Source organism: Indicator indicator, chromosome 25, assembly GCF_027791375.1.
Source record: "Indicator indicator isolate 239-I01 chromosome 25, UM_Iind_1.1, whole genome shotgun sequence".
Classification (NCBI taxonomy): Eukaryota; Metazoa; Chordata; class Aves; order Piciformes; family Indicatoridae; genus Indicator; species Indicator indicator.
The window spans coordinates 4292358-4320069 of NC_072034.1; the positions used below are offsets into that span (position 1 = coordinate 4292358).

Below are 27712 nucleotides of genomic sequence, written 5' to 3' on the forward strand. Positions count from 1 at the left end.
ACTTGGTCTGGAGGACAACCTATGCTCACACATATCATTCGGGAGGCAGGGGAAAAAAAGGCAAGCCACACATGTCTGCAGTCCCTACAACTCAGCAGCCGGTCAATAACCTCTTGAGTACATGCAGGCCACTGCCTTGATCAAACCAGCACTGATGATTACGTTTTGACCCCAGCTGTAGCAGAACCGGGGAGGTCCCAGGGGCAGCACAAACCAAAGCAAAGTCCCTTGCCCAGGTCACTTCTGTGACCCCACTAGTGCAGCTGTGGAGAAGGGGCTGAGCTGCTTCCCAAGAGCCTCCTCCTCACCTCCCCGCCTTGGCCCCAGCGCAGCCGGCTGGGAGAGCACATCGCATGTGGCACTCAGCCCACTGGCTCACACTTGTCTTCTCCCTTCCCAAGGCTCAGCTCAGCTGCAACCCCCTCCCCACACCCATAAATAAAGCCCAAAATAAAAAGCTGTGGAAGCCAGCCTTGCCATTAGCCTAAAAGCAAGAGCTGTTGATGGAGTGAATGGGGGAAGAGGTCATAGTCATGGAAAGCAAGACATGAAACCAGGCCAAAACCTTAAGCGCAGGACACGAGAAAGCAAACAGCAGTCAGAAAGACAGGTCACCTGACAGAAAGACAGCTGTATGGTGTGGTACAGCATGAAGAGGAAAAATGACCTCATTCTACCTCTACATTTTAACATGTTGCCTCCAAACCCCTGCCCCATGCTCACTCACCAGCATAGACAGTTACCAAAAGAAGGGTCTCTTTACTAGCACAAGCCTTGGAAGGACTGTCTGGAGACCTATGAAGAATTTGGAGCATTTGAAGTCTAACTTCAACTTGGCAAGGCGAGTCAGTGCTCCCTAATGAGCCTGGTTTACACAAGTCCCTCTGTTTTTCACAGATCAATCAGGATGTTTGGATCACATTCAGTGTGGTATGTGCATTGGGAGCACGGAGCATCCAGGTGATCCTTCACTGGATGAGCAGGCTTTTAGCCTTGAACTAGAACACATTTTGGATTCAAGAAACAGCAGCATTTCTCCTGGATTGGAAATTTCTGAGTGCTGGCATTTTAATTAAGGTGCCTCTGCTAAGAAAGCACTAGAAGTAGTTACTACCAGCATTTCTCTCCAGGCAGAATGAATAGAATTCTCTGGATCTGCCTTGTTAATACTCAACCCAAGCCTATTAACCCCTCACCATCACCTCCCTCATTTCTCAGTCATGCGAGGCAGTCCTTTCTCTCTGCTGCTCCTTTTAACCAAAGCGGAACAACATGAAAAAAAAAAAAAAGACCAGCAGACTAAGAAAATAAAAATGAAGTATAAGCAAATTTCTTCTTTCCTACAAAAGGTTCCAAAACCAAAATAGGCAGATTTGAAGAACCATTTCTGCCTGACGGGGGGAAGAAAAGCACAGGACTCCTCAGAACATGCCTACCTTTTACTGTTAGCGTGCATTTACACACAAACTGAACAGGAATACTGCATACTTAATGAAGAATGACTGAGTTACTGTTATTCCTCACTTTTATCCTTTTCTGTGTTAGACATCCTCAGCAGTCTTCCAGAGCCAAAGCAGCACTGTGGTTCCCCTGGAACCCAGTTGTCCCATTCCTGCAGCTGCAGAGTGAGTCATTATTGTAGAGCATGACATTCCCTTTGTAAAGCACTGCTTCCCAAACCACCATCCTCAGAAAGCTGGCTGGCTGCATTCTGCTGGCCCAGCTTCTTGCTTCCAACTGCTGCATGGCTTACAGACAACCAGGAGGTATTCAACACTAGCCTGATACACCTTTCCCTTGTAGCCATCAGTTGCTCTGGGGCAACACGTTCTTGTGAATGAGTGAGTAGGTGCTTCAAAACAACTGCTCTTCTAAGACAGCCCACACAGAGAAAAAAAAAACCAAAGCCCACCACACTGAAAACCTGTGTGGGGAAGTCTTGCTCCAGATAACATGTCAGCTCTCCAGGCATATCTCCCTGCTTCAGTAAGTCTGAGAACTAGAGTGAGCCCCAGAATTATCTCCAGCTCAACCATATGGACATGCAAGACACCAGGCCAGTTGCTTGTTTTATTTAAACATGTGTTTCTCTTACCATCAGTATTAACATTGCCTTGTTCCTGTTTATACTTAAGGGAAGGAGAAAATAAACTAAGTAACTTTTTCCTTCTCATTTTGTTTTGCTCTGTTCCTGTCAAAGTGAGTAAAGCTAAACAGAAACAAGGCAGGTTTGTTCCAGAGTCAAATGTATCCACTCTTGGAGTTACTTGGGAACAGTTCCTACAGCTCAAATGTATATCCCCTCCTTAATCCTTATTAACCTTCACACGTAAGAAGGTCTTTAAGTTGGGTAAAATTGATTATTTACTTAGAATCACAGACTCATTTTGCTTGGAAAAGCCCTTTAAGATCATTGAGTCCAACCGTTATCTAACTCTACCAAGCCTGGTGCTAAATCACGTCCCCCAGCACCACATCTCTGTATCTTTTAAACTGAGCAGGCTACAACAAAGCACAATTTACCAAAGATGGCAAAGCACACAATACCACCCCACTGCTTTTACCATTTTGGTGAGGCAAGTATTTTAGTGGCTTAGAGAAAAGTTTCTAATCAAAGCGGCAACCATGTCATGACAAGAGCGATAAGGCAGCTCAGAGGATCCTGAGAGTGAGCATGGATTCCCTGCACTCACCCACATGTGACACACTGGGGAATCATCTCATAAGCTCAGTATAACTCTCTGAGAGAACCCGCATCAAGTCCCCGCTCAGTGTGACCCGTGATGCAATATGCCAATTGCAATGAGCATGCTGGAGAGAAGGCAATGCTTCCAGGTCCCCAGCACCGACTCCTCCTGTTAGTCACTCTGCAACGGCACGGAAAACCAAAGCTGATCACTTCCCAGTAACAGCACGACTGGCACGTATGTTAGTCATGCAGCAAATCTACAGCTCCTCCGGCACGCTGCCGGGGCAGCCCGCGGTGCTGAATCCTGCCTGGCACGCCCAACGCCAGGTTTTCTTGCACTGTTTCAAACATATTCATTTTGTTCTTGGTTTTAAAGTGAACCAGACCGGCACCTCTGTGCCCACGGGAGAAACCTGAGGTGGACCAGGTTTGAGCCCCTGCTCTTTTTGACAGGAACAGAGGTTAAGCTGGGGAGGTGAACTATGAAGCAGCAGTAAACTTACTTTCCAGTGATAAATTGGCTTCTGGATGGTGTGCACATAGGTTGGACATAGTAGTTCTCCAGTTTAACCCCTTCAGCAGCTAGCTTGTCCAGAGTGGGTGTCCTGATCTCCGATCCGTGGTACCCTACGTCTCGGAATCCCTGATCGTCAGCCAGGATGAAGATGATGTGAGGCTGGGAGCTGGGGCCGCCGGCCCCCGGCTCCTCTCCCAGCCCGGTGCTCGTCGCCTCCGTCTGCGCGGGGCCGAGCCCGAGGCTGTCCCAGGCCAGGTAGCCGTAGGTGAGGAGGCTGAGCAGCGAGAGGCCGGCCAGCACCCCTGCCGCCACCATCTTCCCCTGGCAGAGGCGGTGAGGCCAGCGGCGCCCACCGCGGGCCATCCACCTTGGCTGCGGCGAGAGGGAGACCCGAGAGAAAAAGCGAAATAAAAAGAAAACAAAAAGCCCCGAAACAAACCGAAACAGCCTCTGAGGCGGGGGCAGGGGCCTTCAGGGGTCTCGCCGGGGGGGGCAGCGAGGAGGAGCCCGGCTCATCGCAGCCACCCCCAACTCCAGCAACTTCAGCCGCCGCGGAGGGAGAGGTGTCGGAAGCCGGCCCGCACAGGGCTGCTGCTGGAGCCGGTGCCGGAGCCGGTGCCGGCTGGGTGGGCAGAGCCCCTGCGGGGTTCACAGCATCCTCGGCCCGCCTCCGGCCCCGTGCCGGGGCGCCGCTGCCTGCCCGTCCCGGGGCCGCTGCCCATGGCGGGGCGAGCCAGGGCGCCCCTGCGCCGCGCCCAGCGGGACGGGCCGGAGCGGACCGGGACCGAACGGGCCGCCTCCCACTCCGCGCACACCGGCCCGCCCGACGCCCTCCGCCCGCCCCCTCCAGCGCTGCCGGGCCGGGCCGCTCCCTCCCCTTCCCGCCCCTCTTCTCCGCTCTCCCCACCGCCGGCCCCCCGGCAGCTCCCGGCGCCGCGGGGCAAGGGGATCCCGGCCCCGTGAAGCAGCCGTTACCCTGCTGCCTCCCTGCAAAACCATCTCCTGCCCGGCCAGGCCCCTAGACAACTGTTCTTTCCCCTCCTGGCCTCTCCACTCTTCCTTCTCTCCACAGTTCCTCTCCTTGCCCCCCCTGCCCCTAACCTCCCCCTTCCCCGCCTCGAGCAGCAGCCCACAGCTACCTGCCGCATTTCCGAGGCGAAGCCCCCCCGCGCCGAGGCAGTGCCTGCTGTTATCTCCCCCCTCCCGCTGTAAAGGGCAGCCCTGCCCTCCGGGAAGTCCCACAGCTCCTTCCCAAACTTAGAGGTGGTCGTTTTACCCCCCGCTCCCCCGAAAGATCGTTTCTAACATCGCCACAAACATCTGGAAGGTATGATGCACCGGATTTGTTTTCAACCACAAAACAGTTCCATCAGCCCGAATCCCCCAGCTCTGGTAAGGCTGTGGCGAAGGCGAGGAACGCGCCTTTTCAAAGCACCATCACTGGCGAAAGTATGGGTTGCAGTCTGACTGATGCAGTTGCAAAACACGACTTCACCCTAGTCCCGACAGACACTGAAGCGAGCAGAAACCTACATTCATGCCTGATTAGGCTCAACTGGAGTCAATGTGCAGGTCTGATCTGTCTAACATGAGTCATCGTGACAGGAACAACTTTTACTCAAAGGTTTTGTAAAGCATTAACTCTTCCACAGCTCCCCTAAGGAAATCCTGCAGATTTTGTGCAGAGAGCAAGGGAGGCTTCTTTTGTCCTGGAGCCCAATTTCCCTCTTGCACAGTGCTTGTGAAAAATCAGATCAGCTGGAGGAGCTGCTCTAGTGAAAAGCTCCCAGCGTGGAATCATAGAATACACTGGGTTGGGAGGGACCTTTAAAGGTCGTGTAGTCCAACCCCCCTGCAGTGAGCAGGGACATCCCCAACTAGAGCAAGTGGCTCAGAGCCTCATCAAGCCTGACCTTGAATGTCTCCAGGGATCTAGATCTCCAGGGATCCAGATCCACTGCTGTGCTAGTAGGTCAATGGCAGAAGGATCCACATCCTCCAACTCCCACTGCCTGTGATCTACATCAGCACTACTGATCTGCATCAGAACTAGTGTAGTGATGCTCAGAGTTCCAATTATTCTTTCAGACGCACCTTCCAATAGACACTTGGAAGAAGTTTCCATGCACTAAATGTATAGTTCTGACCCTAGAAGCTGCATCCTGACCAATAGCCTTAGTGTGTGTATAGTGTGTCAAATGTTGTCTCTCACACTTTAATTACCTTCAGTAACACTGTGTAATGCAAGTGTCTGGGCTTTGCCTGCCCAAATGTCTCTCAGATCCTAACAGCACTCAGTGCCCTTGTTCTGGGGAGAATTTAAAAAAAAAAAAAAAAAAAAAAAAAGCTTTCCTGAGGGAACTTTAATTTGGGTCAGATCTAAGTGATTTTGTGCAACAGAAATGGCTTCACTCTGAAATTTCATCTGAAAAAGAGCTGTTCAGAAAGAGGGAAGTGTTGTGCTGGAGTTTGCAATGCTGCAGCAGGGACAAGATGGAAGTAAAAGCAGATTTAGTGAATTTAATGTGCTACCTAAGGGCTTGTCCAGGCTGGAAAGTGATATTGATAGAATTACATCTGCACTGTAAAGCCTACAAAGTTTAACTCCTGAGGTGGAACATATCGTGAAATTAGAGGAACTTTACAGCATGTTAACTCAAAAGAAGACCCCCAAAACCTCGAGCTGAAGGAGCCTTTAAATTTTCTTGTACCAAAATGATGTTTCCTTTAAAAGAATTCTCTATTCACATTTTTTTATTCCTGCTTTTCCTCCACGTTTACAAGACCAAAAGAATGTTTATATAAACCCAAACCCATACATGGCAAAACACAAACTTGATCAGCAGTGCTGTTTTGCCTTTAACTCATCTACTGCAAAATGCCAAACAAAATACGATGCCCTTTGACCACCAGCTGTAACAGCACCCAAGACCCAGACAAACATTAGAGCATCACACTAAATATCAGATCAAAAGGGGTTGCTTCCCAGTAAATGATGAATATCAGTGAGCATAACTATGGAATCATCTGAAAAAAAACAGTTTGGAATTGGGATTGATTGATTGAATAGTAAAGAATATATATACAGCAGGAGAACATCACACCCTTGATATTCCTCACAACAGTGTCCTGTTAGTCACACTGTAGGTCACCACTCAACTGCAGATGACAACACTGGAGGGCAATCTCTCTCAAACATTTATAAACTTGACCTTCTTTCTTTAAGAACCCAATGAAACTTTTCCCCCCCACTTTTGTAAAAGCAAAAGGAAGCTAATGTCAGCCAAATGCTCTGCTGGTGTTTAAGTGAAGAGGCTTGGAAGATAATGTGCTATTAATATTCCACTTAAGAAAATATTTGTAGACACTCAGGAGTTGCCAGCATGTTTTCTTCAGCCCATTCAGGCTGCTCAGGGAAAGAAGCAGCAGAGTTGTGAAGCTCATGGAAGTGGTTTTCCCTTAGGGGAAAGAAATCCAGAACCTTCAGAGGTATTTAAACTTGACTACAGTGAATACATTAATTCAAATATACAGTAGTTACAATGGCATTTATTATACCACTAGGAAATGAGATATGTTAAGTACTTGCTACTCAGTCTCTGCATGCATTGAGACATATAATTAACTCAAATGTGTACAGAGGATGACTTCTGCTGGAGACTCATTTGCAGTTACCTTCATTTAAGGTAGGGGCTGTTGAACCTGTCCTTTGCTACTTGTTCCAGATCAGGTCAACATCTGACCTTTCCATTTCTGAGACTTGCCTGTTTGGCACATAAATAGCAGCCCAAGAAGAACACCTTTCTGAACTTAAGTGCAACTGAAAAACTAAAGGAGACTGTTCCTTAAAAGCCAGTTACAGCAGAGAGCAAAGGATTGGTCGGTACTAGCACAGACAGCAAAGGATTGGTCTGATTGAAGGATTTTCTGTTCCATGCCAGGGTTCTGAGGAATGCCCCTGGGAGGTGAGACTGAGCTGTCTCTGAGCCACAGCTCCGCTCCTGTTTCCTTCATTCTACCAGCTTGCTACTGAACTGGGTCAGGTTCAGGGAATAGGGAAGGTAAAGGGGTTTGAGGGAGAAGAGAAACTGTTTTAACTGATTTGGAGGATGCAGATAAAAATGCCAAGAGGGATTATGATACATATTTTCTTTCATGGCCCCAACTAGCCCCTTCTTCGAGCTGCTGCATCAATGAGACACTCCTGCAGTGCAGAATCCTGGCACACAGCTCCAGTGAGAGCAGCACAGCAAGGATGGGAGGATGCAGGTTCTCATTCCTTGGGTCATTACACATCCCAGGAGGGAATCTCACACTGAATTCAAGAGAAGCAGGAATGAGAAAGGCAAATGAGGTCTTGGGAAGACAGTTTGTAGGAATAAACAGATGATAACATTCTAACGGCTCTTCTAACACTAGGTTCAGTGTCTGAACGGCAGTTCTCACTAGCTGGAGACTACATGTTTCCCCTTTCCTTCAAGTCAAAGCTATCAGTAAGAAGGAAGGCTGCAGCTGAGGACCTGCATTCCAGTGTTCCCTCTTTCTGCCAGAAAACTTTATCTGCTTAAGGAACAGCTTTTTGAACTGTTATTTTTAGCTTACCAGCTACTACTACAGTAAGAGCAAAGCAGACTTTGGCCTACACAAACAACTGATATTCTTCATCTTTCCAAGAGCAGGAAACAACTTGGCATTTCCTTTCACCCTGGCTGGTTATTGCACATCCCTGTCCTCAGCATACATCCTGCTGAGGACTTCTCTGCGCTCTGCTTCCCAGGTGGATGCTGTGCTTTTGCCAGGCACTCATCACTGGAAACAGTGGGTTAGAAATAAGACTAAAAACCTGGTGAGTCATGGGACTTACATCATTCCCTTTGCCTTCACTGGTGGACCTGGGCATTAATTTACAGATGTGCTACTTGTGCATATTCAGATTCCACCCGTGGCTCGCTCCCTGTTTGATGATGACATAACCAGACCTTTGCTGTTAACTCAATCTATATTTAACACAGATTTTCCTCAGTTCCCTGCCGTAGTCCATAGGCAAAGGTCCAGATTCTGATCTCAGTTGCCTGCGGTGATGTAAACGTGCAGTCACTCAATTTATGCCAATAAAATCATCCTGGAAATTTAGGATTTGACCTCAGATACACCTCTCCTATCAGTAATGACTGAAATAGCACAACTTTAGAAGTTGTCACCTTCCTTTAGTAGTCACCTTCCTGGAGGACCCTCCAGTTTCCCAGTTACACAAGAATTACAATCCCAAATGAAACAGGAACAAGTCTTTAAATTTGTATAGTCCTACTGAAAAAACTGCTTCTGGAGGCAGCAACTGGATGATAGGCTGCCTAGTGTGCTTCCCAAGGAACAGGGGACATTCTAGCAGCAGAGGCCAGGGAAAGTCCTTAATGAACAAAGGGTCACACCATTGTCAGTGACACGATGATAAAACCTCTTTCCACATGAAGTGGCTATGCTTCTACACGGCAGTACTGCTACCATGCTACTTCACCAGTTATGAAGCAAAAATCTGCATTTGCAGTTGTAATGGCAAAAGAGAATTTTACTTACATTCTCCAAGGATGAGGACAAGATAATTTATTTTGCATGGGCAGTGGAGTAGCTCCCTTAGAGATGTTTCTGAACAGCATCCCAGGCACCCCTTGGAACTGAAAAGTGAACAAGCTATATAGACCCTGTCTGGTGGTCTGTTACAGATGTGCCTGTACTTGGCTGTGGACCCACATCTCTGATACCATCATCAACAAGCTTAAGTCCACAGGAAGCATCCTGGTACAGGGACTCTTTGGCTCAACATTAATACAAGCACTCTTGGTGGGTTTCTGCTCTATCACCACTAGTTCTCAGTTAAGGCTGCCCTTAACCTCAGATACAAAATCTCCTTTGCATTTTCTTTTTTAATTCTTCAGTCTGGATGTCAGTGAGCAAGGACATGGACATTATTCTGGCTTTACTATGTTTCTGAAGAGCCAAATACTCCGAATAGGTTACAGCACACATTTAGAGGCTGCCATAGCCAGCAGCATCAAAGCCTTGGCATGCTGTCGGTACAATCTCTTTGCCAGAGGAGCTATCATCTCCAACAGGGTTTCCTTGCCACAATACTGCAGAAGAAACACTCTCAGTTGTTCCTAGATCTTTCCCACAAAGTCACTTGTCTTGTTTAAAACTTAGTGCCGTTAAAAAGGGCAGAGCAATAGAAGCGGGGCAAGGCACGGCCTTACAGTGCAATGTAAATCTAGACTGTTCAAGCCGGATGAGTCTTTTCAGAGTGACTGAAGTTTTACAGTGGAAGAGAAATCTTTCTCTTTGGAAAGAAAAATTCTTTTCTAGTTTATGAAGGATAATAGCACAGCCAGCTGCAGGGTGTTGCCAATTGCCTGGCAGTCACAAAACAGGACATTTTTCCCCCAGACAACAGTAAAGCTCAACACACATATCAGTCAAAGAGTGCAACTGTGGCAAAATGTAATTCTAGTATTTGCTGTCAAGGTTAGGGATGCACAGCTGTGACAAAGCTCTCCCTTTCTAATGAGAGCTTCAAAGGGGAGGGATGCTTTTAACCTGGAATGGTGGGTGGTTTTCAGAGGGAAGAATGCCAATGAAGTGCTTGTAAGGCTGGGGATGTTTTAAATACTTGTTAAATACTAGAAATGACATTTGGATGACTCACTGCTATACCAAATAGGAGCTTCAGGTCACGTATGTAGATCTTTACACATTGTCATCCCAGAGATTAATTTGTCAATGAATTTTCATTATACCTTATAATGATTGGCAACTAAAACAAATTACATGCATTTGCAGAAGGTTCCATAGTGCAACCAGCTGTGCCTGACCAAAAGGGAGGTTATACCAAGCACATACGTTCATAAGTTCTTCTTATAGTTACTGTCCTACATGCAGCTGGAGGGCAATGGGAAAGATTTTATACAGTTATGTCTATCACAGTCTTCATTCCTCCTTTCCATAGTCTAATGTTACACTTCTGTTAATTCTGCTAATTCTTTTGGAGTCCTTTTGTCCTTAGCTCTTTTGGAAATACAGTCAATATTAGTTTTATCCTTTCAAATACATTTCAAAATGGTGACAAATATTCTGAGACAATCCACACCTACTTTGATATTTATAGTTTTGTCCTGCCCCAAAAATATTTTAGCAATTGCTGACCTCTTAAGAATCTACAAAATTTTCAGGCTATGCAACTATTGGAACTCCTATTGCAGAAGATAGTGGCTTGGGAGCTTCTGGAAATCTCCCCTTGTCTGTGAGGAACAGCCGTGGAATGTGATGAGCCTGAATTTGCTGCAGTTTCTGCCATTCTAAGTGTACACTACTGCCGTGTGCTTTCTTCTCTTGCTGTTTTATACTAGGCAGAGTGCTGCACATTGAGCTAACTGAACCATTTTATTTGCACAGTGCTGATATCACCCTGTGTCATGTTTTATAGAGCACTTTTCTCTCCTTCTCCAGCTTCAGTTTGACAGTCTGTGATATACCCACTGAACAGCATAGCTCAGCCGAATGTTAATATTCAAGTAAAGCGGATAAACAAATTTATAAATAGAAAACTCCTCCACATCTGATTCAGATGGCCTATTGGACAAGTAGACTTAGAGCTAAAGATGGATGAGTGTAAGTTTTATTTCTCTTATCCCATTTTCCCTACATCACTGTTCTTATGCCCTACTGCCCCTCTAAGAGCATTTGTAATAAAAATTTGATTGAATATCATAGTGCTGTATATCACCAAAGTCCCAGTGCATGACAAATTGTCCAGTGTGGGCATTTTATTTGGAGAAAATATGAAAAAAATGTGCCTGAACTGAAACAATATGTTAGAAAGTTATTTCAGTGAGAGTGAGGAAGCAAGGGTATGTAAAAAGGCAGTGGTTATCAAAAGAGAGGGCTGAGCTCTAGTACATGGCAAAGCCATATCTAGTGCCTGACAAGGTCTGACAACAGGTATGCAGATGTTTTAGGAGATCCTGAAGGCCCTGTGTAACAGCACGAGGAACTCAAAATACTCTTAATACAGTCTACTGATTTTATGCATATTGTTATTGGTTTCTCTGCCTGTGGACAATGACATTATAAAGATCCAGTTGGAACTATCAGAGTTGTGCTGAGTCTCATTTTGCGGCATATAGATTATATAAGACACAGGAGCTGGGATGATTTGCATTAATTCTAGGCTAATACAGGAAAATGCAGTGACAGAAAATAATGAAGAGCAGGGCAAAGCAGAAACAGTTGCCTGTGTTTACATTCAGTGTGCCAAGAGAGCATATTGCCAACCGGTAACACCTGCACAGAATCTAAAGTGTGCCATTTTCAAAAGCTTAAAGCAATGATAACTCTTCTTTCCTTTAGACTTGCACTCTCACAGCCTCATTCTTCATGCCAGTCTGAAATCCCCTGACTTCCCATATCATAACACTGATCAAACACTTTCTCTTGCTTATGGATTTTTTTGGTCTGGCAAGTCTGAAACACCAGATGGGTTCTTTGCTTCCTATGTGAATCTCTTAAAAGTTCTGAGCCAATTTGACATAATCTCTGTTGTTAATTTAGTGCACCTGCTTCTACAGCTATGCTAGAGTGAGCATATAACAGACAAGGGTCTTCTGAACAATGGGACAGATGAACTTTCATCTGCTGGAAAGATTAAGCAACAAATTCTCAGATAGTGTGCTAAAAAAGTGTGACAGAACAGTCACTGGGCTCTTGCTCCCAGGATGTATTACTCATATGAACAATACTGGACCCAGTGCTTCCTTTCATCTACTTCTCAATTCTTTTAATAGAGTTGGTGGACATGGAGGAAAAAAAAAAAAACACCACCTTTTTTTTTTTTGCACTTAGCAGCAGTATCTCAGGTTATGATTTACATGGATTAGGAAGATGGTATTACTCTAACTCACTGAAGTCTTGCAGCCCTGGAGAGTGTTATCTTTTGAATACACAGGACTGATCATGGGCTGCAACAATTTGTGTAACAAAACCATCTCTTCTGCAGTTTGACCCTCAGTTCAGCGCACAATGGTAGAAAGTTAAAAAAGCAAGAAGTTTCCCAGTGAGATTTTTTTGACTTTTCTCTGAGCTGAGAGCAAATGGTGCAACGGAGTTGGGTGAAATGCTTACATTTCTTGCCACTTCTTATCTTATCCCTTCTCTCCAAGGGTAGGTGGAACAATCACCTTGCCACACTCCTGCCAAAGAGATGTCTCTCAGTGGGCTGGGCAGGGGGGCTGTATTGTCCAAAACAATTGCTGTTTTCTGAGAGGTTTGCTTATTTCAACATTGAACTATTGACATTAGTAACTATAAGTGTAGGGAGAAGACACAAAGAGATCAGAGGTGTTACAGGAAACCTTTCTTCCTCTTTTTGCCTCTTTTACTGAGCAACAAAGCCCCCAAACACCAAGTCTTCCCTACCCCCAAAAAAATCCAACAACCCAAACCCACCCCAGCACCTCACTCCTTCAGCTATGGCTTTACTATTTAGTTCAGCTGCTTTCTAGGTCAGAATTATTAACTGCTAGAATGTCATTCCTGTAGCAAAGTGTTAGGCAATAGATCATAAATGTCATCTAAGTAACTGGAACTGCTCACAACCCAAACAATAGGACTAAACTCAAGAGCAGAACCAAGGAGTCAGATGAGAGAAACACCACTGGCATTCCTTCAGTGGGCACTGGGAAAAGCAATAAAGCCTGACCTGGTGTGTTCCTTATCCACCTAGAGCCAGCAACAAATGCCTCTTGTCTAAGACCTGGGCTTCTTCCAGCAACCAGCAGTTTGGGGATTTCCTGAGTTAGAAGCTGTGTCACAGTCAATAATTGAAATGGAAATGATACAGTTCTGTATTCAACCTGTTCATATTTTGATCATAACTTTGGTGTGAGTGTCACAGCTTGGCTAATGCACTGCAAGAAATTCTGTGTTCTAGTTGCTTTTAACCCACTACCTGCTGGATTGCTTTGCATCCTTTTTGCTTGTACTGCATGACAGAAAGAGTGACAGTTCAGTATACCTCTCCCCCACAAGATTTGGGACTTTATGAATAACCATGATACTCTTTCACACTTTAAGAGGAGATTGATGAAAAGTTCAAGTCTATTTAGTGTCTACTCACCCTGAAATTGTTCTATATTCTAATTAAGTTGTTACAAAGTAAATTAATAAAAAAAATTAAACCATCTCTTTTCAGGACACATAACCTCTTGTTACATATTTATGCTCTTTTGAAAATAAAATGATAGAATTGTTCAGGTGGGAAGGGACCTCCAAAGGTCATCTAGTCCAACCTCCCTGCAGTCAGCAGGGACATCCTTCACTAGATCAGTTGCTCCGAGCCTTGTTAAGGCTGACCTTGAATATCTCCAGGGATGGGGTCACAGCTAACCTCCCTGGGCAATCTGTTGCACTGTTCCACTACCCTCATGGTGCAGAACTTGTTCCTAACATCCAATCTAAATCTGCTCTTCTCTCATTTCAAATCATTGCCCCTCATTTTAGCACTGAAGGCCTCAGCAGTCTTCTTGTAGCCTCCTTCAGGTACTAGAAGGCCACTCTTAGGTCTTCCCAGAGCCTTCTCTTGTCCAGGCTGAACAACCGCAGCTCCCTCAGCCTGTGAGCTAATGTTTTAAAATTCATCCAGACTTGATTTGAAAGTTATAATTACAGAGTATTCATCATAGGCTTACTGAGTCACTACTCCTCTTATAAATCACTATCACTTATGTACTGTGTTTTTATTCTGAATTTGATGGCATTCTGTCCAGGAAGCAACTACTTGTGTTCCTCACCTGTTCATAAACTCTCTGCTTAAACACATTAGCAAAACACACCTTAAAAGACAGGACATGATAGAATAGGAAAATACAACCCACAAGACTTTTAAGGAGGAGCGTTCTATAAATCTCTTCTTGAGCACTGGAACAGGCTGCCCAGGGGGGTTGTGGAGTTTCCTTCTCTGGAGACTTTCCAAACCCACCTGGATGCATTCCTGTGCAGACTACCCTAAGTGATCCTGCTCTGGCAGGGGGGTTGGACCTGATGATCTCTTGAGGTTCCTTCCAACCTCTGATAAACTGTGATACTGTGATATTTAAATAAAACAGCACTGCATGAAAGTTTGCTAAATTTTCTGTGTGTGAAGAGAATATATTTCAAAATAAATCGTATTTATTACAAATATGAAAATGTATTGAGTCACGGAGCATCAGGTAAAGGGATAACTAATTTGGCAGAAGAGCAATGTTGCATAGGAACCAAAAGGTAAGGAGGAAAAAGAATGCATTCATGAAATCATATTGCAGAAGTTGGCCAGAATGAAGTTCAGTCTAACACTGTATCACACAGAAACACAAAATCTGTAGGCAGCAGTGTGTACTGAACACTAGAACAATCCAAAATTGATGATTAAGTTCAATTAGTAATTAAAAAGCATAAAATGTGACCTCTTGGATTCTACAGAGGGCAATAAGTTCCAGCTGAAATGCTGTATAAGAGAATGTCATGCAAATTAGAGCCTTGGGGCACTATTACAGTGTAAGTAATAACAATGAGCTTAGATTCTGCAGGTAGGGGGCTTCTGTGGCTTCCTCTGGGAATCTGTGAGCATTTGGAAAGTTAGAGTAGCTCCAAACCTTAAACAGGATTTCAGCTGGGCTTGGCAGATTGCCAGGACTGATGAAAACGTACCATCTATTTCCCCAGCTGAAAGCATAATAAGTTAAGAATTTTCTGTGACCCCTTTAGAGAGTCCTGCTTTGGTCATATCACACGTATCGCTGCTTGGATTAATTACAACCTCAGCACTGTCCCAGGTTCATGGATGGAGCCCCACTGATTCTCCCTTCCACAAACAGTGCTACCCCCCTCTCCAAATTCCTGTCAGGCATGTTTAATGGCTCGCATCAGGCTGTCTTTTCAATTACACACAAGCCTTCTGAAACTTCTCCACAAGCAACTGTGGGGAAAGGGGACACAAATCCTATTTCAGGAAGATCGGTGAAAGAAAGATTTCCTTTACTATAAAAACAAACTTGAGACTCATCACCATGGGCTGTTATCTAACCCTCTAACCTCAGCATAGATCAGTTCTTACCTAGTCTCATTAATTGCTCGTTCCTTCATCTTCTTTCCAAGCAAGCAGCATTGGACAACCCTCATTTATACACTGGCCAGCTCCTGTGAGAGGACTTTAGACAGACACAGCCCTGCAATAAAACCAAGCTGCTCTCCCAGGTGGGTTAGCATTTCCTCCACCACAGATAGGGAGTAATTGAAATGAAAACCTCCTGTCTCCTCACCTTCCCATTTGGGATGAATTACCCATGCAGATACTTCACTGCCAGCTCTGTACTACTGACAGTATCATTAAGCTTAGCTCCACCAGGGACAAATCTTTTTTGCACTGAACAGTAATACTTTTATGCTACCTAATGAGTTTTGTGGTGTTGCACATTGCACAGGGAAGCAGACACCTATCCTTGTGCACAAAAAGCACACTTTGCTAAATGCCTGTATGTGTTCTACAGAGCAAAACCTTCCTTTTCTTTTAGCAGAACTCACCAGATAGAACAGGCAACTCCTGGTTCTTTGCAGTTTCCTTAGAGTTTGCAATAAATACCTGAGCTGGTGCCACAGGCTGCAGATGAGAAGGTATTTTGTGCAGGTATTCTTGTGTCAGCAGATGCAAGCAGGCACACTGACAACTGCAGGGAGCTTCCCAAACACAGCCTCAGGAAAAAATTAATTTACTTTGCAGTGTGCAACTAGAGACATGCTATTGCACAGTGCCCACAGATAGGAGGAACTTATTTGAACTGTTAGTCCAGAAAAAGCCTGAAGTGAAACCCACTGAAGCCCATGGAAACGGTCTTCCTGGAGAGCTGTGGATGAAGCCCTTGAATGGCACAAGCCACTGTAGCCTCATGATTCTGCAGCTGTTAAAGTAATTGCCACGGCTTAGGGGGAATGTTACTGCTTTTGTTTTCCCTGTTCTCCAGTGCTAGGCCCTAGAAATTATGTGAAATAGGAACTATCACCACATGCAACAGAGGAAAAAGCCCCAAGAAACTGTAATTTCCTCAACTGAGTGTCAGCAGGTTTGGTATCAACCTACAAAATCTTGAGTTATATGATTTACAGGTTAGGTTTCTTCCCTGGGAATGGACTCCAACTGCATGTATTTGACAAAAGCTCTTCTTAAATCTTAAATAATATGCAGCTGCTGGTAGGTCAGTCTCCATGTATATGCATACATACATTTTAAAACACATATATATAACATATAGATAAAACCCCAATTGTTTCTGTGGAATTTTTTCTTTATTCCACAGTTCTTTCATTCACACTATATGACCAATAATTCTTGCTACCATAAAACCTCAGGCTTTTGGATGTAGTAACAGTGTGTATGGTCTAAACATCTACTACTACTAGAACTGCTATCAATTAAAAACATCAGTTATATTTTGTGCAGCAGAACTGTGTGAAATAACAAGAATCACGAAGGAATGTATAGAAATGTATACTTAGAAGCCCAGTCCTCTTGGTTTAAGATATAGTAAGGCCTCTTTCAATACTACAGAAAATTCCTTTTAATATTGTCTCTAAGCTAAATGTATTTGTAAACATTTACAATACTGCCAAAGCTCTATGCCTTCAGATCATGGGTCAGGTATCTAATATTCATGGGATTTAAAAAAAAAAAAAATCTTCCTGTATACTTTGGATCCTGTATGTCCTCAGAATTTTGAGATTTGAATGCAGTGTATTTTCAGGGTTTTGTTTGTTAAGGAAAAAAAGCAAGGAAACACCCTCCCCATTTGTTACCAAGAACAATTCCAAGTGATGTTTCTTTCTTCTCTTACACTCAGGTGTGAGTCCATAAGTAAATTATCAGATGGTGATAAGACTGTAAAAGCCAGCAGCCCAGCGTTTAGCTGTGTTTCACCTACTGTTTGTGTTTCTCTCTGTGGAGTTTTGTTAATAGAACTACCTATCAGAGGCAAACCCCCAAGGTGACAGCCAGCATTAATGATAAAAATGGATGTCTATTTTACACAGAAGCAAAATAATGAGTTTAGAACAATCAAGGAAGGAATTCTCTAGGTGACCTACGACTGAGATAAACAAAGTAAACCATAAATGTCGATTATTTGCATGCATACTTGCCCCAGAATATATTTTGATTTTACTAGCAGAATGGATAGATTAAAATGAGTTTTTCAAAATATTATTTGGATGCTCAAACTCATCCATAATGATCCTGGTCTGTGCACAGGTGAACCACACAAGCTGCTTACTGAAAAGCAAAGAGGCCTGTGTTTGCTTAATACACAGACTGCCACTTATAAAGGACTGGTTTGGCAACAGTGTGAATGTGACTCAAAAATGCAATTCCCTGATATGTCAGAATCTGGGAGCCAAAAACCTAGGAGGTCTCTTCCAGATGGTCTTGCTTGCAACCACCTCCTGTTTTTCCCTTGTCTGGTTCTAACTGTACTGATGAAGACACTCATGTCAAGGTCTTGGCTTACAGTAAAGCAGACTAATCTCTTGGTTAGAGCAGGCCTTTCTCAAAGATTAAAAAGAAATATGAAATTTCCATTTTTTTTTTTCTTAGATGGCTCATTTCAAATACACCAAGCAAATATCCCATGGTTGCAGGCCCTAATTCCACAGATACAGGAACTTGGATCTGCTTGGTGACATGAAACAGGAAACTTGGTTACCTTCTATAATCTATGACTTATACTGTGGCTGTATTAACTGTCAAGTGGAAGGTGTTTTGCTGATCAGACTTTGATCTGGAGACTTGATCCATGTCTACTGCTTCCAGTGTACAACCTAATATCCAGAAAGAGAGTCCCTTGCATAAAATTTGGAGGTAAAAAGATCAAAGTGTGCATGGCTGGATCTAACTCATAGTAGGAAATGCTATACTGTCAGTGGAGACTCATCACTTAACACAGAGTTGCTGGAGGTTTAACTCCTGTGTAACTCCTATGATTTCCAAACTACAGGACTTTCTCTTCCCCTGTTGGTTACCACAGCCTGTTGAACCAGAGAATTCCAATAAATCACACAGAGAGAGCTGTCTGCTTAGGGATACACAAGAAAATTCAATCAGCGTTAGCTGCATCTGGGAATGCTAAAATGGATTAAACTCCCCATGAGGTCACTTGCAGTCAAAGTTAAAATGACCTTAATTTGATTTAGGTTGCTCCAAGCCTCTTTAGATGCATCCTGACACCTGAAAACTGCCAAGATACCCTGGTGCAACCAATTTGTAATTGCTTGCACCAGAGAACCTGTCTCTGCTTTTCATCCTCTGTAGCCCCTTAACATTATTCAAACAGATTATGCTGACTGGGCAAGTCAGTCTAGTTCAGCAAGAACACAATTACAGGTTGGGGTTTTCTAATTAGAAGTGACAGGACTCCAAACATTTTCTGCTGCAAATTCTCTTTCAATCATTTCTATACCTCATAAAGAGCCATTAGTCACCAGTTTGGAACCCTGTAATTTGCCTAGTGCAAGTAAGAAATGCAAACCCAAAAGAGCTGTGGTACAGAAAGCTGTGTACTAGGGACCGGGAGCTGTGACCAAGGTTTTGGGTTGGAAAGGACCTTGAAAGGTTTTTAATCTGACGTAGCTCAACGCTGAGATTCCAAACTGTTTTCTCACACTTTGTTTATCCAGGTCACAGCCAACTGTACCTCATGAATAGTTCTGTTCCAAGGCACAGGAAAAGCACTGAGAATTCCTATTTTTTAAGAATACACACCATCCCTCTAATCCAATTTATCATTGGCTCTAGAACACTATAGAATAGAAAGATGACATTCCCAGTGGGATTTCACAGAGACTGGAGGTTATCCCACTGACTGATATCATTCAGGGTAGCCTCTCAGATCCAGATGATTTTACATTTTGGAGAACTCAGTGAGGTCATTACCACAGATTTAAGCAACCCAAATATGTTTTCTATTTATGATCCTTTTTCTACGTTTTGCATTTTAAGTGTTGTTTAATGATTTTTTTTGCCAGATGTTCGCCCCTAAGGATGAACTATAAAACCAGTTTCAAACTGTGGATGGTTTTGTAATCCTACAAAGTTATGGGTAGCAGCTAGGGACAGTAGCACTCAATAAAATTTAACTAGTTAAAGTAAAACTGGCAGCAGTATTTTCTCTGTTAATATGATTAGCCCTTTGGCAATTACTGCATGACACATTGTGCTTCAAGCAATCTGTCTCCTTTTTTTTTTTTTTTGTGACTGTACTGATGCTAAAAATTTGCTTAAGGACATATTTATTTGTTTTAGAAATTCTTCAGGAAGAAAACGTAACTGAACACTGATGCAAATTGCTGTAATATCATGTACTGAACTGATTTTAGTGTATGTCTGAAAACTGCTGTTTCTATGGTAATGGAGCACCAGTTTCTGGATGTGAAAACTAAATTCGCATAGGCAAAACCCAAGCACAAACACACACACGCATACACACACACAACTTGCTGAATGCTCTTGGAATCCACTCAGGATGATTTCTTTTCCAACAATAAATTTCCCTTGCATGTAATGTTCCCTAAACACTGTGAACACTACGTACAACACTTTACAGGCTGAGCTACACCCTGGGAAGCTTTTTATGCCAAGATAGAAGAACGTCAGCCAAAAGGTAAAATTGGAGGAAAAAAACCCACCCATATTCCTGTTTCCAAGCATTGATATGCCTCTTTGTAAAGAGGGGGAAATATAACAAGAATGCATAGAAATAGCTGCTTATTGCTAACAAATAAGCAATTTGAAGTGAACAGCTACGAAATGCACTTAAGGTCTAAGAGAAATCTGCTTGCAGAGCAGCAGAGCTACCAGCAGTCATGTACATTTTGATGCTCTCTAGTGACACAAACTGTGATAATTATAATTCTATACAAAACAGGCATGATTTTGGACTGAGCTGTGCAATGGCAAATGGTGGAGATGCACTTGAGGGGGTTCTTCTAGCATATCCAGTGGGAGATTTAAGTACAGAACTGGATTTTCCCTACACTAGAAGTGGAAAAGCTATGCAAGAGGTTATGAAAACAGGTAAATTTGAAGCTGGCTCCTTTCTGACCTTAAGGAATTGGGTTTCTGGTTTTGTATTTCTCAGGCAGCAGCAGTGTTTTATGGCCATCCCATGCATTATGTGGTTTATGATTGAGACACATCACAGATCTATTACCCACTATGACAAACTAATTATTTGGGGATTACTGTGATGAGTAATGTGAGCAGAATGTGCTTTATTGCCTGAGCATATTTAAGCTGGCAAATGGATTATGGATATGTCTTAATTCCATGAAGAAAAACAACTTTATAGTCATCATTAACACAGGTTTTAAATGCTGTACATGGAATTCTGTGGAAATCCTTACAGGCATGGAAGAAAGCTATTGCAGCTTACATGGGATATAATACACAAACATAGGCTCCTCAGTGTGCCATCCACAAAGAGGGAAGCAGCAAACATTTCTGATCCACAACAGCCACGTTTCTGGTCTGCAGCAATGTAGCAAGTTCATGTAATTCAGTACATATGTAACCCTGAGGTAAGTCTGTCAGCATAATGAGGATTTTCACAGCATCTGAGTGCTGCCTCGAGGCATTTGGAAACACCTTCTCCATGCTGGCTCTTAACAGTGCCAGGGAGTGTAATGAAATGGAAGCTGTGTTCTGCACGATCTCCTCTACCATACACTGACTGTGACCCTGATCCTGAAATGCTTGCATACATGCTCAAAATTTCTGTCATAAACAGTCCCACGACTCGTGTGAGGCAAGTAAAACACACATGCAGTTTCTGGCAGAAGTGGAAATCGCTCTTTAGAGTTACCACCTAATTGCTGATGGGTTAGAAATGGGTCAGGTCCTTTGATGTGTTACAGTACAGGAGAAAATAACATGAGACAAAAGCAAATTGCAGAATCTGTATTTTGAATCTCAAAAATTATCAGCCTCAATGCCTTCACTAAAAGATAAAGACCTGTCAGAAAAAGATTTAATAAAAGGAAAATAAGAAATAACAAAAAAGATCTGACTAGTCCTGCCTAATTAGAGCAGGTCACACTTTCCTCTGTCTCTTTATAGATACAAAGCTGGATGACACTGGCAGAAGTAAATAATGGACATTCATTGGTCTTGTTCTTCATTCCCGTTTCTGGCAGACCCAAATGATTTCAGCATGATCTCCTTCTGCTTTTCCAAACACAGTCATGGGCTTGGAGACCATATTTGGCAAAGGTGAGAAAGAAAGGAATGTTAAAAAAGTGCAAAGGAAGTGGTTTGCCTTATAAAGCACTCATGTTTCTTCTCCTTTTCTCCCTTTACTGAGTCTCCAGCCCATGCTGCTGAAGGAAAGGATGTGGCTGAAAAACTGGGATGGGGTTTTGGGTTCACTTCTGTGCTCTGGCACAGATTCCTTGCATGATGGTGAGCCACTGGATATTACAACAGTATGAGCTAGTAAAGTGCCACCATGTGAATCATTTTGTTCACACAGATAACTGTCAAAACCACCCCAAACAAGGAACAAATCTAGGTATTGCCTTTTAAAAATATGTTTGAGTAATGAAATAATGATTGGAAGTAATTAAGAGCATCGTGTAAAAACAAAGAGCAAATGTGGCACACGTTCTGATGCTCAAGTGTGATACAAGGTGAGCAGGTGTGCAAATCAAGGGCAAGACAAAAAATGGCAAAGTTTCTCTAGTAAGAAGTTACATTAATGGACTAAAAGAAGAACTTGGGAACCAGACAATATTTATAGAAAATATGTGGCTAATAAGAGAAAAGAGCCATGAAAAAGTTCAGATGGTAAGAAAGTATTATAGCAAAGATGGAAAGAAAAACTGGCTCCATGACTACATAAGGAGAAAAATCAGATCAATTAAAGGAAGTTTTGAGTTGATACAGTTCAATTACTGGAAATAGTGAGAGCTTTGTAGTTGGCCAAATGAACTAGTAAATGAATATAGAATTGCAGAGGTTTTCTGGGCCTCTGGATATGAATTAGTGGCACTGGCTGGTACTGCCATTTGTTAAAATCTGTTTGAAGATTCTGTTAGAAACACAACTAATTGCCTTCCATTTTCAAGAGCAAGCAAAAGTGGAATAGGCTGAGTTCATACATGTCAAGAATTACCTCCACTCTCTCCCACCTTTCCTCTATATTTAATACTCTGTGTGCAACCCACTGGGTTCCACTGTGCCTTTTGAACCTGCAGTCTGTCATGGGTGGGCTGCTGTCCTGGGGATCACTGACCTGGAGGAGATGTTCTGGAAAAGGATCATTTCTTTTTTATGAGAGCTGTTGTATTACTCTGGAACAACCAGGGAATCACAGCATCATTCTGATCCACAAGGTACCACCTGAGCAGTGTTTTCTGAACCCTCTCTTCCATTTGGAACAGGGTCTCAGGCACCCAATTGTCCTTTTCTTTTAACTGACTTGGTAGAGATCACGTTTTTTTTTGAGGGGGAGGTGGAAATAAAAGAGAAAAGACTAGGTGGTTCTGTTCGTTGCATTCTGTGTGTTTGAAACTACAAGTGGGGGTCAGATTAAAGTTTCAAAGGACATGTAAGGAAAGAGACCAAGGAAACTGCTGGAAAGGGAGTCTCAGTTAGACCAGGAACAATGAGATCTCCAGAAACAAGCAGAGAGAGAAATGAGAAGGTTCATTGGGCACCATCCAGAAACAGCAAATTCTCCTTTCAACTGCAATAACTTCCATGTATTTTCTGGGGCTTGCCCTCCTGACATAATTTGTTCCTGTGCACTTCAAATTTCCTTACTTACTTCACTGTGCACAGGCCCTCATACGTAACAACTCCATCACCAAGCTGTCAAACCTCTCTCTGCTTCTACGTAACATTAGCAACCTGTATTCCTCTGGAGGAGATAAATCACAAATCTCCCCCCTTGCTCCTGACAACTCCTTGCTCACTGCAATACCTATTCTCAGTTTCATGTTCTCCTGAAAGCAAGGCTGAGGAAAAAAGGGTCTTCTGTTTTTGTGGCGATTAGCCTTGCGAGCAGAAACCCACAAGAACTGAATCCTTGATTCTTCTTCTCTTTACAGCAATCACTTAATATCAGCACACTGAATTTCCCCATGAACAATGAGGAAACTTGGGCCTCTACCTGTTGATACATGGAGAGAGGAAATTTTGGAAGGAAGAGGAACTGTTGAAGCTAAGACACTCACCAAGTACAGCCACACGGGTTCTGTGATACAAAGCCTTATTAAGCTGAGTATGTGAAGGTCTTACTCTGCAAAGCAGCATCTGAGGAGCTCCTCCCTGGATTTCTTTCATTCCAGACCTCCTGGTAAGTGTGGGGGAGAGTGCAGGAGGGAGAACATAGATGCGGATACTGTGTCACTGCAGTGCTCTAACATGGTCTGCAATTAATGTGATTTGCAATTGCTGAGGAAACACAGTGGTATCTTTTACTAGAAGAGAGAAGAGAATTGGCAGCAAGAAAAGAATCCAAAGGGCAGATCTGGTTGCTTATCCAAACTAATACAGTGATTTAGAGGAATCTTTCATGCAACAAATGACAAGAATTTAGAACATTTTTTTACTCTCTGAGGAGAAAAAGAATGCTTGTAGAAATCCTATTAAAAAAATCCAATAAAGATGGAATTATTTTTAAAAGTAATGAATTAGGCTAGCATTGCAGCTTTTCTATTCCAAAACAATTTTCAAAACAAGATACAGAAAGCTCCATATATTACGAATTAATTTTTTTCAATGAAATACCACAACCATTAAAAAAAAATTATGATTGACAACTTCCCCAAATGAGAATACAGGGACATGGCCTGGTGAGAGATAAGGGAAAAAAAAAAAAGATAAATAAGCTTAAAGCTTTGCAAATTCCAGGCCTTAAGTGAGATGCCCAAGATCACTTTGCAAAAGGGACTCAGGCATGCAGAAAGCACCTGGAGAAAATTATTTGCTTTGTGGTGAAAGAGAAGAGACCACTCTCCTCCTCTGCATGTTTTCCTTTTTCCATTTGCCTTTAAATCACACAGAGGTTGACTACTCACGCAGAGAAGCAATGTAATTCAGGCAGCCCATGTCTTGTTCTAGCTCCACAGCTCCTGGATCAGGTTAAACTACATCTCTTCTTCCAGGGCCATTTGAAAAGAAGGCATTTCAGCTGCCATACTATGAGAAAAGCCATAGGCCTAACCTATTGCTTCACAACATTATGACAACCTGTCCCAAGATAACCACAACCAAGGTGCCTATGTCCTTTTTTCCACCAGTCCTTTACATAGCAAATATGCTGACATTTCTTTCTCTTTATAGAAGCTACCCACATGCTTATGTCATCCGTTTTTAAATGATCATTGTGGAAATGAAGAGATAATTTGTCCTCTTACTCCCTGTTCTGCTCCAACAAAAGGTAAAATTTGAAAATATGATTTATAAATAGACTCTGAAGCTCCTCTCAGCTAGGATGGTATAAACCTGGTACAACAGAACTATGGTCTCTCCTTATTGCCTCTTATGCCATTAAGACAGAAGCTCAGGGCAGTTTTATAAGCCCACGACCTCTGTCCACACGAGCATCCTGTGAAGGCTGTTTCAGCCAAGAGGAATGCTGCTGAATCTGGTACTGCTCTAAATTTTGCTCTGCAGGAGTTATGATATAAGATAACATCTAGCATCACCTGTCCAGAAGTCTAAACCAGACACAACTGTGGATTTGATTTGTGAGTTACCTTTGATCACATGAAGTTGAAAATATTGAATTATTTCATGTCCACTTACAACGTAAAATCTTAGGGAAAACCCACTAACAAGAGGCAATCAAAATGAAGCACTAAATGCAGAGAAAATATTCAGTGACTACACTAAGAGAAACCTTGGCACAGTCTAAGACAAAATAAGGAATGGTATTTTAATTATGGGTTGGATCTGGTTTTCCAAAGCAACAATGACAGCTATCTTCAGTGAAAGAATGTGGTGTAAAATCTCCCCTGATGAACTGGCAAGCAGCTTCAAGCACAATCCCTTTTATAGAGCAAACTAGCATATACAGCCCCAGGCTGCATTTTCATGTTACAAAGGGTTTGGTGACAAATTCCCAGCTTTCCTCCTGGTACTTGTTTTTTGACTTCAGGTTCCAGGGCATCTTTCCTGTGGGAGTTCAAAAGGCTGTGCTCTGAATTGTCTTAAAGAAGTGTTGGAGGAAAGACAATAGAGATTTTAAGCCCCACCAGCCCATAAAAAGAGACTGCAGACAGATTAGATTGTGTTGGCATAAGTTAGGAATAGTTAGCTACAGCACCAAGGGCACAATGCCACCAAACCCAGTCGCTGCCAAACTCTGGGCATCATGAAACCAGGTCCTCAGCTAGGAGAAATTGATGCATGTAAATTCTGCTGTCAGCCACTGGAATTGCTGCACCTCTTTGCTCAGACAGCACCATGACTTAATTAAGTGTTGATGTGTTTTGGGTGGAAGCCCCTGGGCAGCACTGCTTCTGAATAAGCCATTTCATTTCAAAAAGGGTATGGGAACAGGGGCCTCTCCCATATTAAAGAACTATTTTGGAACTGAATTTGCATTCCACTTATCATTGTTTTCATAGTAGCTGGATTTATACTCCAAAGGAAAAAAAAAAATGACATCACAAATTATATTCCTATAACTCATTAAAGGTGATCATGAAATCAGTGGAAAAACTATTACCAAATCTCCCAGTATCGAGGGATCATTAATTTGTCTTGCCTCTGCTTTCCAGGTTTAGGGAAGGGCAAATGTGGCTTGGTCTTTGCAATCTGCATAGACAAAGGTCTCCAGTTGGCAGCGAGAGAACAATAAACAGTTGCTGTAGGATATGTCCATTTTCCCTGTTCAAAATGTTGTGTCTTACATCAGCAAGCCTCTGAATCAGAAACAACTCAAGGTGGAGTTTCTTCCTCTAAAACACAGAAACCACCCCTCTCTCCTCCTTGCATATATCCTAGAATCTTTATGGTATCAAATGCAGGCCGAACGAACATATGGCAGTCAGATTTCTTCTGGATGAGGTCATTTTGAAATGGGGGTCTTTTGTCTACACTTACATGCCGTCCTCTGAATTTGGCCATGACATTCCAGATAAAATTATCACTTTCCCAGTCCTTAGCATCTTCTCAATTTTCTTTTTTAAGTCAGTGCTGGAAGGATCACCATATCACAGCAGAATAGCTAACAGATTTCTTGGATTCTGGCCAAAATGCTGTTTTAGAACCGCTTCTTTTTTGTTACTTTTTGGATGTATTTCACCCCTCGAGCTGCCAACATAGTTGGAGTTTTGGGGGGCTTTTCAGGAATCATATAAAATGACTTCTATAGTACACTTACTCCTACTTTTGAGAAAATTCAGGCAGCTCTTGTTAGGAAAAAAAAATAATTAAGGTAGCATTGGAGAAATTTGGTTTAAAACATCAATGTACCCCAACAGTAAAAGCAGAGAACAGCAATACAGATTCCTCAGCCATATATCATGTGAGCAGGTTGGTCTGTATGACCTACAGCATATAGTAATATGAAATTGTATATTAAGAGGGATTGTTTTGGCATGTATGCTGTGACGCATCCCAGCTGTACCAAAAACACCAGGCATTGTGTAGATGGGATGAAGAACCATAAGAAACAGGGTTTTGTGCAAGCACTAATTATACAAATTGGATTAGAACTAGAATTGACAAGCAAAAAGAGACTATCAACAAAGATGAAGTTATTCTGATTAAGAAGAAGGTAAAAGAAGAGTAGACCAATCCACTAATAACATACCTTGAATGATTGCTTTTCTCTCATTAGAAGACATCCTCTGTTTTCATGTTTCTGTAACCAGAAGTGAATAGTCAGTGTAGACAAAAAACTCCAAACATTGAACTTACTATCACTCTTAATAAAAAAAATAAGCCCCAGTGATTAACAGTAAAAGGCATTATTACTTAAATGCATCTTTTAGCTCATGAAGTCTTCTACTGAACTGCACATTAGTTCATGTTCATGGGGAAAGGTGCTCCCCAAGGGCAGCTACAAGAGTTTGGGACTCCTCTCTATGAAGAGTGTTATCTGTGAATTTAGAGAACTCATTTAGCTCTCCCTACTTTATCGCTCCCACTTGTGGAGCCCTGACCTGCCCCACAGGTGCTGTGAGGCTCAGTCAGTGTTGGTGAGAAGGACTGAGATTTTCAGCTGAAAGGCACTACTAAAAATATTGTGGTTGCCATAGAAACAGAGCATGCAATACAATAGTGTGGCTCTTTGCAGGATATTGCCAAAAGATCAGAGATGAGAAGCTCTTACTTCAACTGCCACAGCTCCAGTAGACCCACAAAAGCCCTTGTTATTTATATAACCTTGTCTTGCTCTGCTTTGTACCTTTGCAAATCTCTTTCTTCA

General features: G+C 42.9%; 1 protein-coding gene across 1 annotated transcript in view; it reads right to left on the reverse strand.

Moving 5' to 3' along the window:
- ARSJ (arylsulfatase family member J) overlaps window positions 1-3569 on the reverse strand; it is a 38850-nt gene extending 35281 nt beyond the window's left edge. The window contains exon 1 of the mRNA XM_054392368.1: window positions 3193-3569. Coding sequence (XP_054248343.1) covers window positions 3193-3569 — 377 coding nt within the window. The remainder of the gene's footprint in view (window positions 1-3192) is intronic.
- Window positions 3570-27712: the final 24143 nt, after the last annotated feature.